Source organism: Lonchura striata, chromosome 7 (assembly GCF_046129695.1).
Source record: "Lonchura striata isolate bLonStr1 chromosome 7, bLonStr1.mat, whole genome shotgun sequence".
Classification (NCBI taxonomy): Eukaryota; Metazoa; Chordata; class Aves; order Passeriformes; family Estrildidae; genus Lonchura; species Lonchura striata.
Window position 1 is genome coordinate 27,688,404 of NC_134609.1, and position 14,750 is coordinate 27,703,153.

The window sequence follows — 14,750 nt, forward strand, 5'->3', positions numbered from 1 at the left end:
AAATAACCCACAGCATTGGTGCAAAGTGCTTGATGCACAGTGATAGAACTTAACTATAAACAATGTGAACAAGAGAGATAAAGAATTATTTACATTCTCCTCCAGCTCTTTCCCAGGCTTCTGCCTGGCTAGAAACTCTCCGTTTCTCTCTTTGACTGAATCTGAGACCCACAATGTTTTAGGTATTTTTTGTCTCTTTATCAAAATTGTAAATAATTTCAGCTGAAAAACACACATTTCATTTGAATTAATACACTGTTTGACAGAGTCCACTGCTGCTTTTGTTGCTGGGATGTTTTGCAGCCTTGTGGAAGGAATATCTGTGCTTGGTTTCTGATGAGCCCTCTCTGCTGCAGAGCTGGTGCCCTGACAGTAATGGCACTTGGCACTTTTATTTGATGGGTGCTTTTCAAATAATTAAGAAAACACCCACTTCTTTTGACAGGAATAAGCTCATTTTTCCTGCACTCCAAGCCAAGTATTTTGCTGTCAGCTTGTCTCTGAATCTGCAATCGTTCCCTTTTCTTCTCCATGTGGTTTGCTAGCTCAGGATCAATATGACACCAGTCAAACCTACAGGCCCAGCTCACAGCAGGCTCAGGAGAAACTCAGAGGTTTGCTCAATGCACTGAGACAGTCAGCACCAGGGCTGGTTTAGATTTTGGTGGCTGTTTTTTGGATGTTCTGAGCTGGGTGTTTTGGCAAGACCTGCGAAAATTTGGGAGTCATTATGCTTTGCTCTGTGCAAAACTGATCACTCTAGGCAAGAGTAACCTGCATGTATGTGATAAACAGTAAATGTAATAATCACTGTGAGGTTTATTCGTTACTACAGCTTTTGTATTTTTAATATCCATGGTGTTTTTTGTAGACCGCGTCCCGATTTCTTTTACCGCTGCTTTCCAGATGGAGTAATGAACTCTGAAATGCACTGCACAGGTGATCCAGACCTGGTCTCTGAAGGCAGAAAAAGTTTTCCTAGCATCCACTCTTCCTGTAAGTTCACTTAAACACATTGCCTCTTTTGTAAAAAGTTGTCCTTTCCCTGGTTTGGGGTTGCTCTTCTTCTTCTGGATTGTGAACATGATTTTTGCTGGAGGAGTCTGAATTTCTGATTTTCAGAAAGTCAGAAATTTCCTTCTGGAAATAAATTTGTGAGCCTGTGACCATTTCTCATCTTGGGAACCATCTGAGATGATCCAGTCACAGCAGGACTGTCAGCAGAATGAAGCATATTCAAGGTTCCAGAACACTGTGATTCTGAGGGGCGTCTGTTCCCCAGTGCAGACCTTTGTTTATATAGTAAATATTTATTTTGTTATATTCCAGTGGAGTATGAAGTAGGACAGTACAGTAGCTGTTCTTTTGGCTTTGAGGTCCTCAATCTAGGTCTCATGGTTTGATCAGATACCTCCAGTTTGTGCTGTAGCCTGACATTTTTAGGTGGCTTTTTGAGAATTCATCTACCTGATTTAATTAGTTTTACTGACTTAAATGTTTGTAAGGGTTTCTTGTTCTGTCTTGAGAAGCTGATTTCTTGTGCGTTTTATGTCATGTCTGATAAAACTTCTTTTAATCTGTAAAATAACTTGATTACTTTAAGCTTCTTTGGGATTTTTTGGCCAGTATTGTTTGTTGCTTTCAGCTGTTCTAAGAACTGCCAAGTGAGAAGCAGTAAGTCGTATCTATGGAACTTTTTTGAAAGTGGTAGCTTCAAATTGCCTAATTGTACAGAAATACATATCGCCAACAAGTTGGGTGATGAAATCAGATGAATGAAATTGTGAGCTGACTTTGGTCCTTGTTCCTTGTTTGAGTCACAGAAATAAATAAATGAGTAGTAGGTGTTTGTAGGTAGTTATAAGCTTTAGTTCCAAGCCAGTGGAGCAGCCACAGCAGGAGTCCTGGGGTTTTCCTCTTACCTAGCACTGGTTGTATGAGCTCTGAGTTATGGTGCTGCAGCTCACACCTAATTTATTGGAGCAGAATGACGTCCCGGAGTATTTACATCCAAATTATGAGAGCAGCTTTCTCCATGACATAAGATTAGTGTGGCTGAGTTCACTGCATTTCGCACCACAAAACCTTTTGTTAAAATGTGATAAGAATGAAGAGATATTATATATTCAGTAATTTTTATCACTTGGTAAGTGTATGTTAGAGTGAGGCAATTCTGCAGCTGCTTGAACTACTTAGCTGTTTGAAGCCTGATGTTATTATGTTATTATATCTAAGTCTCTGACAAGCCTTAAAAATCCATACCTATTTTATTTTCATAATGGAGAAGGAAAGCATTTAATTTGACAATCATACAATGCTTCTCTGCAGCAAAATTATTTTGATAACCAAAATTGTCAGTTTTATGAAGAACAGTTAATAGTTGTGATCACAAATTTAGTTTCTTGTTATTACTTCATTCCCAGTAGTATAAAAAATGAAAACCAAAAAAGTATTATGGGAAGCACACCATTATAATGGATTCCTACACCCATGAGGCAATGAGGATGTTTGAGATATAATAATTAATGTTTGCAAATTGTGCTATAGTTTTCAATTTTCTTAGCTCAGTTTTAAATCCTGTCCTTCCTGTCATCTTATAGTGTGAATATTTATGAACTTTCCTTCCATAATCCCAGTCCAAATTTTTTCCTTGGCACCTTTCTCCCTTCAGCACAAGATTGTTACGAGGTCACAGAGATCCCCGAGTTCCACCCTTCAGATTTCTGTCATCCTTCACTGCGTGTTGTGAAATTCATGAAACAGCACCTAAAAGGGTAGTTTGTTTGGGGTTTTTTTTTGTTTCTGTTAGTGTTTGGGGGATTATTTTTTCTATTTCATAACTGCAGGAATGTAAGTGGTGAGGATGAGAGCTGACATAAACCATAGTATGGTTGGTATGATGGTTACAAGTAGCCCACTACACTTGGTATTTCGTACTTCACTTGAACCCATGGAGAAAATAAATCACAAGTAAAAGCTGCCAGGCAGCTCATAAAGAGGGGTTAGAAGCTTCAGTCAAGAGCCATTGTGATCTTCAAAACAGTTTTTCTTAAGGCATTTCTAGGATAGGCTGTCAATCACAAGCTTTGTTATACCAGAATCTAAAACTTCATCCATGCAGGACGAGGCCTTTAACAAGAAAATCCGTGGTGCTGTAAATGGGGAGCTGCAAGAGTGTAAAATGCAGGGATGTGTCAAGAGTGACAGCACTGGCACTCCCAATGGCCTGGTCTGACCTTGCTCACTCCATCAAAATGTTGTGAGTAACCTGCTACCACTCCCAGAGCCAACTTGTGCCCTGAAGGAGAGTTCTGTGTTCTTGGAGCACAGATGATTTCCTTGGCTTCACCTCCCCGGGCCAAGGAGTGCACGTCATAAAAAAAGGAAAATGTGTGGAGCACAGACTGTTGCATAAAGCCAAAGAGTGACTTGCACGTTCTGCTGGATCAAAGAAATCTCTGGATCTTTTGGATTATTTGGAACCCATTTTGCTTTTCCAGTGTACTGCCAGTCTTGTGAGAAGGGATGGACCTGTGTCCAGGAGCTCAGAGGTGTTCCTGAGTGGCACAAACGTTGCTATTCTGACACCCAAAATAACTCTGAAATATACATTTGTTTATTACATATTTGGTATTTCCATGGTTTTATAATCCATTGGCAATTTTATGCTAATTTAAACTAGCACCTGTGATGGAACCATGCAGCCTCTCTACGCCAATGCTTCATCAAAACAGTGATGTTTAAAGATCATAAATGCAGCATTTTTTCTTGCCTGTGTGCCCCCTGAAGAGTTTTCTTGCAGACAACCTTTGGGCAGCCTGCTCTGGAGAGGCCTCATGGCATCTCCACCTCTCCAGATGTATTTTTCCCTCCTTGCAACAAGATGGAAACAGCAGCAGCAAGCTACAGGCAAAAAATGAACACCCAAATGCATGGACATACAGACAGAATGATTGAGTGTATTCAATGAAACAAATAGAACAAACTGTGCAGAAATCAGCAGAAAACCTTTTATTGGTCGTGATTACCCAGCATACCAGCTGATGAAAAAAGTGATGTATGGATAAAGAGAATTTAACTGAATGCAACACATGCAAGAGGAAAATTAAGGTGAATGAACACAGAACATTTAATTGGACAAGTCATGTGCACAACTGGGACCTGAAAAGATCACTGAATTTGCAGGCATACATTGTACTAATGGGATGGATAGGCAGCTGTTTGTAATTGATTTCTTCCTTTTCATTTAATGTCTGATGTCATTTTGACATTTGTGTCAGGCTGACAAAATCTCTCCACAAACAAAATAAGAACTTGCAAGTCCTGGAGTGTTCTTTATCTGAAAAATCAATGTGCATGGGAAAGAAATGCTTGTAAATCCAGGTTTGTATCCAATGGAGCAATTCCAGGTAGGCCAGATATGCAATAATTAAAAATGGAAAAGGAATCAGTAGGGTTCTTTTAATTAATAGTTCTTTGTGACTGAATAGCTTTACACATTTGCCAGCTCAAGGAAGATTTCACAGTGTGCCACTCTTTACACTGGCTAGGAGAGGGTGAGCATTTCATTGTCTGGTATTTGTGTGGACAGGGAGGTCTGAGTCTCTTTTGGTGACAGAAGTTGGAATTTGTATTATTACCATGAGGCCATGAGAGAGAATGCCAGCTTTCTAGATCATGTCTTAAATTGCAGTTAGCTATAATTGGTTGTAATTGCTATAATTGGGTAAATATCTTTGTTTGGAGAATATTTCTTAATTTTTTTCAGGGAACATGTTCAGCCTGGAAGCCACCAGGGGTTTTTTGAGCACAAGGAAGGCTGATTCTGCTTAACCATATGTCAAGAACATGTTTAATTAAAGTGACAGGAATACTGAGCATGTTTTCCATATGAGAACTCACACTTCTTCTGAAAGCTTGTAGGGTTCATGAGCTGCAGCTTTAAATTGTTGCAATGCTCTTGGACCTCTAAAGAGTTCTCAGAGGAGAGCAGAAGAATATGAGCAGTAAATTTCTTGTGATGTTCCCACATCATCAGTCAGGTGACTGGAAGGAGAGGGGAAATAAAGGGTCAAATTCTCTTTTCACTTTATATGCTGGTAGTGGCACAAAGATAAACTGGTTCTGCCAAATTTTATGAGTTAGGTTTTGTCCATGTCTTTTTCCACTTGCTGTCTCTGGAATTAATTTTGGCTTAAAATATGAATCCAGATCATCAAATTGGTGATACCAAGTTTTGGATACAGAGCTCTAAATCAAATAAATAATTGCATTCTAACTGAATCTTTGACCCAGATTTCACCTGTATAAATAAGGACAGGCCACCAACAGCAAACAAAAGTGCTGCAAAAATAGTATGTGTTTATATTAAAATAGATAATAAATAAGTCTTTACTTATTGCCAGAACTGGGACAACTTCATGGTTACCTCTGGAATGTTTATGTTCATGTGTGGCTTAACAGAACAGTAAGCACCAAATCAACATCACAGGCTTGCTTCAAATATTGTTCAATAAAATGGGTTGTTTAGCTTAGAAGAAAAAATTAAATCCTAGACGGAGATGTCCCATATGCTGCTGTGACTGTAGTGATGGAGTCCTTGTACAAGCAAATATGGGTAAATAATAGTAACACAACACAATTTATTTAGAAACACCAAAAATCCTCTGTGAATTTAATGCCAGATTCTTGACCCTGTTTGCTTTTCTTAGAGGAAGTGATTAATTCTTCATGATATAACTCCCTTTAGGCTTTTACTCTGCTCAAAACATTTGCAAGCAAATTGCAGTTGCCAGTTTTGGCTTCAGCTTTATTTAGTGACTATTTTTAAATGTGCTATTTCTGAATTGTCCAGAACTATTGAAACTGTGTTTTTCAGCTAAGGAATTAGATTAGAGGAAGTTGCATGAAACTGGTTTTGGTACCTTTCTACTGAAGCAAAAATAGTGGCTTGGTGAGAGGTTAATTAAACATTCTTGGGGTTTGTTCTGCTGAGTGTGGTGGTCAGGGGAGATTGAGCCCATGGTGGTCACCAATACCCACACAGATATCCTGAAACTGATGAGTCTGCTGTGAAAAAAAAAGAAATAATCACTTTATATTCTGGTTTATATAAACTTATAGTTGGATTTACAGAACTTTGAGAGGTGCCTCTGGAAATTGTGCAGCTCCAGCCACAACAAAGCAGGGTCAGGGTGAGAAGGTTCCAGAGGACAATTTCCAGTTGAATTCTGATTTAATGTGAAGATTCCATGACTTATCTCACAGGGAAGCTGGTCCAGTGCCTGACCACTCAGTGCAAATGTTATTTGTTATGTTTAAATGCAATTTCCTGTGCATCAGTTGGTGCTGGTTGTTACTGTAAACGCAGGCGAACCCAATGGGAAGAAATGACAATGTCTGACTCAATTCAGAAGGCTGAATGATTTCTTTATTATAACTATGCTAAAATACATTAATATACTATATAAAAGGAGGATACTAAAACTACATACTACTTTCTATGATTCTATTTCTAACTCTTAACACAACTCGTAACCCTCTCTGAGAGTCCAGCCCCAGGTGGGTTGGATTGGCCATCAGGCTCAAACAATCCTCACCAGAATCCAACCAAGCAATAACCCCAGGTAAACAATTCTCCAAACACATTCCACATGGGAAAAACAAGGAGCAGAAATAGAAATTGTTTTCTCTTTCATTTCTCTCTGTGCACCTCTATGAAAAATCCTGAGAGGGAGAGAAATGTGCCTGCCACAGGTTGTTTCTTCAACTTGTAGTGGCAACCACCCAGCAGAGCTGGGATGTTCCCCCAGCCCAGGAATTTGTATTTCCCTCTGTTGGACTTCAGGAGATTCCTGCTGGCAATTCATCCCTGAAAGAAAGATCCCATCAACTGATTGGAATCTAAACCGGGAAATAATTAATCACTATAAAATAGTGGCTGCAGAAATAATTGAACTTGCAATTTCACATTGGATTGGATGGGTTTATGGGAATAAAATAAATTAAAAATTAACATATCCTATATAAAATTGCTGTATCAAGAGCAAAATAAATAAGGCACTCATGTGATTTTTATTTTGTAGCTGCAATTTAGTTACTTAAATTAGTTTGAAAAGTTGACTTTTGGCTAAATTGTGTCTTTTTAAAAAATAAAAATCTTTATTGAGTCTAGAGATTTATTTTTGCAAGGAAAAAATAGAGTTTTGAAGAAATTATTTTGTGGTAGCATCTCAATTTTATATTTACAGAATGAATGTTAACACAGAGCTTTGTGAGAGCTTTCATTTCTTGTGTGGGTGTTTTTTGTTTTCCTTTTTATTATATTGCTGAAAGAGGTTTGTAGAGATTACTGTTGAATATTGCTGAAGAAATCAGAGAATTCAATCAGAAATCTGAAATGAATAATGCAATCAGAGGCTGTGGGGACAATAGCAGTGACTTGTGTTGTAATGTTTTTTAATTACCTCCTTGATGAAGGAAGGTCTCTTGATATGTTTGAGAAAGTAATGGCCCTTTAGAAGTGAAGAAGAAAATAATTTTCTTTGCTTTTCGAGCTATAGTTTACACTTACAGGCAAAATGGAAATATGTAAAAAGCTGAAGTTAAAAAAATGAGCTGCAAGTGGAAGCAAATCTCTGATCTTAGGTCCAGTAAAGTTTTCCCAGCAGTTCCTGCTGGTTATTGGTTATTATATTGCTGTTTCTTGGCTATTTTATCTGTTCAATTTGCTTTCATCTGTGCAGGAAATGATTTTAATTACTTTTCAGTCTAATTCTTCCTTTCTTTTTGCCTAACTTTAGCTTTTTAGGCAAAATTTGCAAGCTAAGGTTAAGGTATTGGTTTCACAGGCTGCAGAAGACTTTGTTGTGCTGCTGTAGATTCCAGCTGTAGCTAAAATAAAGACCATTGTTCTTCTGCCTGACCTTTTCTGTTCAAAGTCACACCAGGGACCTAAAGATCAATTTCCACCTGTGAACTGTGGTGACAGCTCTTCTCTGGAGTGAAATGGGTCAGAAAGCACAGTTTTGATTTTAAACTGGAAGGTTGGGAACTCAGGGGAGCCTGGCACATCCCTTCTGGCCATCTTTAAGGAAGGAATCTCACAGCAGTGCTGGAAAAAGTTGAGATTCCTTGAAACTGCCATTGCAGCACATAAATCAGAATATGCACGAGAGAGCTCTACCTGTAGCAGAGCTACTTGCAAGTAAACCCAAATATTCTGTGTCCATGAGGACTTCAAAACTCCCTACTGAGCACTCACCTTGGTAAGTTGGGGTGAGTCTTTTTCACCCTAAAAGAATTAATTGTGATCGGTCTCCAAATCCTTGCACACTGACATCCCCTCTGAGCAGCAAAAGGGATAGACCTGACTCACACAAGATCATGTTCTTGTAATGCAAATAACTCTGAATCCAGAATAATTTCAGTAAAATCAGGAGTGCCAACTACAATTCCGCTATAAGAAAAAGAAAAATAACCCAGTAAAACCCTTGAAATTGAATGATAAAATGCCAGGCAGCTTCCTTTAGAGGTGGCTGACTGATTTATCAAATGGCAGAAATCTCAGTCATAACATTTTCTGAAAACATTAATTTAGGTCTCTTGAAAGCAAGGGGATATTAAAAGGCTCTTGAGATAAAAGCTGTGAGATAAATGCAGGAAATCAAGTATACTATTTATGCCAGAAAGGAAAAAAAGAGCACCTGCAAAAGCCTCGTTTGGATTTTGCTAATGCTGTCAGTTCCACACAGAAAACAGGAGTTATTGCAGGTAATTCATTTCCCCTTCCTTCTGCAGAAGACTGAGCAAATGATGACATCAGTGTTTTCTCAAACAAAACCTACATGACAATTATTTATGCAAAATATTTTTTAAATTTATACTGCTTTGTTGAAAACTACTGATTTGTCTGGTGGGTGTTTTTTTTTGTTTGTTTTGGTGTTTTTTTTTTTTTTTTTTTTTGTTGAGACTTTCAGTTTTTCCTTTAACTCTGAACTAAGACAATGGATTTGGAAGTCTCTCTCTGGTTCTTACATTTTATATAAACAACTGGGAACTTTTGGAGAATTATTATGTTGAGGGTTTCTAATCATGTTGGAAGGCAATGCAAGTTGGGTTTGTGGATGGAATAGCACGGGAAGTATTTTTAAAAAAAATCACTCACAGGGAAGGTGGGGGGAAGGAAGAAATCTCAGGATGGTTTTACTGAGGGAATTAATCAGAAAATAGAAATCAGAATGATTGACCCCATGTTCAGACTATCATAGCATTTCCACAGATGTTTGGGACTAAATAGGATTTAGTATGACTGCTGAGTCATATTAAGTCTTATTTAAAAATATTTAAATATCGCTATTTAAAACATCACTTGGTCAGTCCTGCAAGAAGTTCTCTACTATATGGTAAACTATTTTGTTCTTCATTTTATTAATTTGTCTTTGCTGATCTCTTCACCCTGGGAATGATTAGAAGCTGTGTCAGGGAGGGCTCAGACTCAATATCAGAATAATCTCTTTACCATGGGGGTGGTCCAACACTGGAAGAGTTGGACCAGACTTCTCAGAGAGTTGGACAGTGTTTCCCAAGCCTGTCACTGTTGAAGAGGCATTTGGACACTGCTCTTAATAATTTGCTTTAGCTTTTGGTAATTTTTTAAAATTAAAAAATAATTTAAAAGTAATTAACTAAAATTAATTAATTTAAAAATTAACATTGATTTAAAAATTAATTGAAAAATTTTTTTAGCTTTTTCAGCCCTGCAGTGGTCAGGCAGTAGGAATAGATGATAATTGTTGGTCCCTTCCAACTTAAATATTCTGTTCTATTGTCTGTGTTCCCTGCTCTGTCTGCCTTCATTACACGTTTGAATCAGTAAGTTTGTGTGGAAGATCCTGTCTAAACAAATTGAAATATTAGTTGATGCAAATACCAAATAAGTCAATAGGCAATGTTTAGAATATATTTATGCTGGCAAACAATAGGATAGGATATCACTTTCTGGTATTGTTTAGTGTGGCAAGGAGGCTGGAATCTCAATGAAAAATATCACTGTATGCAGAGAATGCCTCCTGCAGCAGGGCAGGTGATGGCTGGGAATTCAATATGAGGAGCAGAAGAATAATTTGGGTGTGAATATCCGTGGATCTGGCCTTGATTCTATGTGTATTCCTTGGAAATGGGAATTTACTTCAAACAGTTGTAGTGCAGAGCAGTGGCTGCATTTATTTGAATGTGTCCCATTCCCCCCCAGCTGGACTCTGCTTATTTGGGCTGAAAACATTCTCAGGATTACTCCTAAGTTAGGTTTCCCTCTACTCCCCCTCCTCAGTTTTGGGAGAAGAAGAGAGAAATCTCTTGGTTTTTTTGCTTCCCTGACCCAGTGAGGAATTCTGTGACAGCAGCCTGGGTGTGGATTCTCTTCTTAGCCAGATAAAGAAGCTACAACAACTCTCAGAGCATCCCAGCACTTTGCTGGGGGCTGCCTGGTTGTTAATATATTATTGCCTCTATCTCTTCACAATTGACTGCCTCACTCAGTGTTTGGTCACTGTATATCATCAGAGATATTAAAGCTGATTATATAATTTATGCTCTAGGCTTGCCTGATGAAGCACTAATTAAATGAAGGCAGTAATTGTGCTGTTTCTTGCTGTGTCACTGCAAAGAAAAAAGATGTCTGGGAAATATGATGTCATTAGAATGAAAGGACACGTGGCTCCTCCTCCACTTTTCCACTAAATAATTAAAATTAGTCACTCTTAAGAACAAAAATATTTTTACATGTTGAAGACATACATTTGTTTGAAAAATTAAAGTAATTTATATGCTTCAGAGTGGAGAAATTATTGAATTTCAACAGAAATGTTTGCTATCCTGTGATAATTTTTATAAAATATTACTTCAGTACTTGTAATTATAGTCGGGTATCTAAATTTGAACTGTTAATTATCTTTAGCTAGCAATTTCATGGAGGATAATCATATTTCCTTCTCTTTAAAATGAACATTTTAAGTAACAAATGAGCTACAAGCCACAGGTTTTTGGCAGTAATTGCTGCTACTCCCCTATTTTCAAGATAAATCTCTTAATTAAGAGCTGTATGGCACTGTCTCAGTAAAATATTTCATCCTTTTATAAAAGAATCCAGGGAAATATGAAACGGATTTCTCAGATACGCAAGCAAAAAAATAAAGAAAGCCCTGTGGGGTTTATTGGCTGCTTAATTCACTCTCTAAGTATACTCAGGAATGGTTATGTTTAATGCTTCTACCTCTTCTCTGACATAATTACCTGTGAATACTCAACAACAAGGGCTGCTGGAATTCATGAGGGGCTTGTGAAATGAACTCCTTAATGTTCAGTTTTCCTGCCTTAATAATAAATCAACTCTTTCGAGCCTGTTCGAGGTTCAGATTACGTGTATACCTCAAAAAGATTTTCCTTTTTTTCTGAATTTAAAAAAAAGGTGGGTTTTTACTACAGGAATCCTGGAGTTGTAGAACAGTGGTTCCTCACTGGGATTTATCCTATGTAGACAACATATTCTATGAACTTGTTTTGCACAGAGGATGTAGGGTCACTGTGGGGTTGGGTTGGAAGGGACCTTCAAGGTCATCCAGTTCCACCCCCTGCCATGGACAGGACACCTCCCACTACACCAAGTTGCCCTAGAGCCTTTTTTTCTCCATGCTGAATAATTCAGTTATTTAGCACTTTGAAAAATTTGTATTTTTCCCTTTTCTTTGTATGTTTAAAGGTATTCATCCCAAATCTACTGTGTACTCCATAACAGAGAGCAACTCTAGTTTTGCTCTCTTCAGCTAGCAAAGTTCATTCTAGAGTGAATTGGGAATGAAGATGCCCAATTTTCCAGGCCCTGATTTTTCCAAGAGAGTTATTTAAAAGTCTCTCTCTAGAGAGTTTCTGACGAGTTTGGAACCCAGTGAATTCAGTGACATTGCTGCTGTGCAGCCACTTCCTCCTTGGTGTCCTGGTTCACTTTGAAAGTGGGGTTGAAAAAGGCTCAAAGTCATTTGCCTTCCTCCTGTCCAAACTTTACTTCTCTCCATAAAACCCCAATAAAAAGTTCCTCTTGCAGATGGGGGATAGATCAGGCTGCATTTCTTTGCACACTGCAGGGTTGCAGGAATAAATAACATTTCCCTATTCCTGCTGTGTGTCACACCATGGAAAGAGAAGCATTAATTTTCTATATAACCCTTCCTGCTCAGGCTGGGCATAGTCCTGGTGTTTCCATAGTTCTTTTTTGAAGCATTTAAGGGGATTATTTTCAGTACTAAAACTGATATATTCCAGTAAACTCCTTGACACTGCTGACCATGAGTTTGACAGAAGCATTCTGATCCTCCACTGTAAAAAATTTCTGTCCATGGAGAAACTCCTCAGCCTGTCTTCTAATTGTATTTTACATGCTAATCTGTATGCTTGGGCCAATTTCCTTCAAATAAATTTTAAATTATGTGCACATACCTGAATGAGTGATGCATGACAAGAGGTTGAGCAGGATGTAATCCTTATCCAGGATATTATTGATGATGTAATTACAGAAAAACAGGAAAGCAAGAAGCTACCCTGATCCACTGGTTGGAATTTGATATCTCCCAGTGTTGACCTGGAAAAGAAAAAATTGCTCTTGGTAGGGATTATTTGTTGTTAAACATCTCATAAATGCCCCCATGGCCATAATTTGTATTAGAGCTGAAGAGGCAGTGATCTAAGGCTTGTGCCTACATACTGTGCTTAAAAAGAGAAATTATTAAAAGTAATTCTCTTTACTATGTTCTCAGAGAAGGAGGATTTTTTTTTTAAGGTTTCTGCCCACAGAAATGGAAGAGTAGGCTGTGGAACAGGTTGCTTTTAGGACTTTTGTAAGAGGTGTCATGAACTAAATAAAACAAAACTTAATTATCATTTTTGATGGCAATGAGATGCATTCTGAGGCCACCTTAGGAATTTCAAATAAGATGAGGTATCTGAAAAAGTACATAAAAAACATATCACCAAAAAACCCCAAGAAAAGTTCATAAGAATTCACTGACAGTAGTGCAAAAACAATCTAATGACTAATGCTCTTACTTTTCAGATAATATAAGTCTATTTTTGTTCTAACATGTCTCTGTCTCCAACATCTCTTTTTTTTTTCCCCAGTCCCTGCATACATTTGGAGTTCATGATGTGCTTTTCATGTTGCTTCTGCTGAACTGTCTTACTCTGTGAAAAGAAATTAATAAAGCTATGCCAAAGGACTGTCCCACTTGGAAAAAAAAATTAAAAATATTTTGTGATAATAAGCTCATAACGTTCTTTGGGAATTGTACTTCTATAAAATGCTCTTTGAATTGAATTTCAGCATTAAAATTTATGCACTCATTTGGTATCATATTTTTTCCTTCAAGAAAGATAAATATTTCAGTCTTTAAACAGTGTGAAACTGAAAGCATTCAGCAGTAGCCCTAGCTGCTGGAATTCCTCAGGAGGCTGCTAAGCAATTCCAGTGATGAATATTCTGTGTTTGCACTTGGGAAATGTACAGTAATCACTGTAGAAATAAAGCATTGCAGACAAAGGGGTGGATCATTTTATCTGATCCTTATGACAGCCATTCAGATGGCTGTTTTGTAATTTGATGTCATTTAAGTATCTGAGGGGTTTTCTTTAGTTCAAAAACTGCTTAATGTAAAAACGTCATTTATTGTATGCTTAGCAAAGCATCCATTAAAACTTGAGAGGCTGAAGATCCTCCTGGGGTAGTTTAAATTTCAGAAAAGCACTCACAAAAGCAATTACATTTTTAAATGAATAATTTATTTGGGGTGCTTTAGATCAGATTCTTGTTTACAGTTTCTCACCTTATGCATTTCAGCTTGGTAATTGGTTTGGTCTGTACAGACAGGTTTTTCAGCTCACCTAAATTCCCTTTCCGGAGGGAATCGGGTGTCAGGATGGGATCTGCAGTGTCTCCAGATGCTGTCATCCTCCTTATTCCTTCTGAACTAATTTTTAAAAAAATAATATAATAGAAACAAACTGAACAATTGAGTCTAATGTATTTTTTATTTATTCAAATAATGATAATTTTAAAGCATTTTAACAAGTCATGACAGAACCTGTGGCTTGTCTTATGAGATTTTTTCCTGAGTTCAGAAACTTGTGGTATCAGGGCTTTAATATGAGTTAGCTACACCAATTGGTAAAAATATCTCATTCTTCATTCCTTTCTCCTCTTATAACATTTAAAATCAGTTAAATATTTGTGTCTGTAATTTTATCAACTTGTTTCTTGTGTTAACGTTGTTTTAGACCAAATCAGACTGTTTTTCTTCTATTCATTTACACCAGTGTCTCCAAAAAGGGCTGGTTGTTATTTTATATTGCTTTTCCCTTCTTTATATAAAGATTTATTTTCTGGAAGACAGAAGCTTAAAAGTGGTTTTGTATTGCTCTGCTGAATCTTTGGGCTCTGTCTTTTTAATAACTTTTACTAGGACAGTAGGCAGGGTGTGACCCTTCAGGACATGTGTGTATTTGCATTTCCTTCATGCTGCAGTGATGTATTGACTCCAGCTGGTGGGGGAAAAAGTGCTCAAATACACTCTACTGATGGACCAGTTCTTCAGTGTAAATATCACCTTTGGGCCCAGGATTTTTGAAGAGTGAATTGTTTTTTTTTAATGTTCTTGACTGACATCTTCCAAACAGAGCCATCAAGCAGAGCTGCCTGCATGGGC

General features: G+C 37.6%; 1 protein-coding gene across 1 annotated transcript in view; it reads left to right on the forward strand.

Annotated features, from left to right (window-relative positions):
* Positions 1-14,750, forward strand: part of PLPP4 (phospholipid phosphatase 4) — a 47,421-nt gene that overhangs the window by 25,499 nt on the left and 7,172 nt on the right. The window contains exon 5 of the mRNA XM_021529283.2: positions 872-996. Within this exon, the coding sequence (XP_021384958.1) occupies positions 872-996 (125 nt within the window). The remainder of the gene's footprint in view (positions 1-871; positions 997-14,750) is intronic.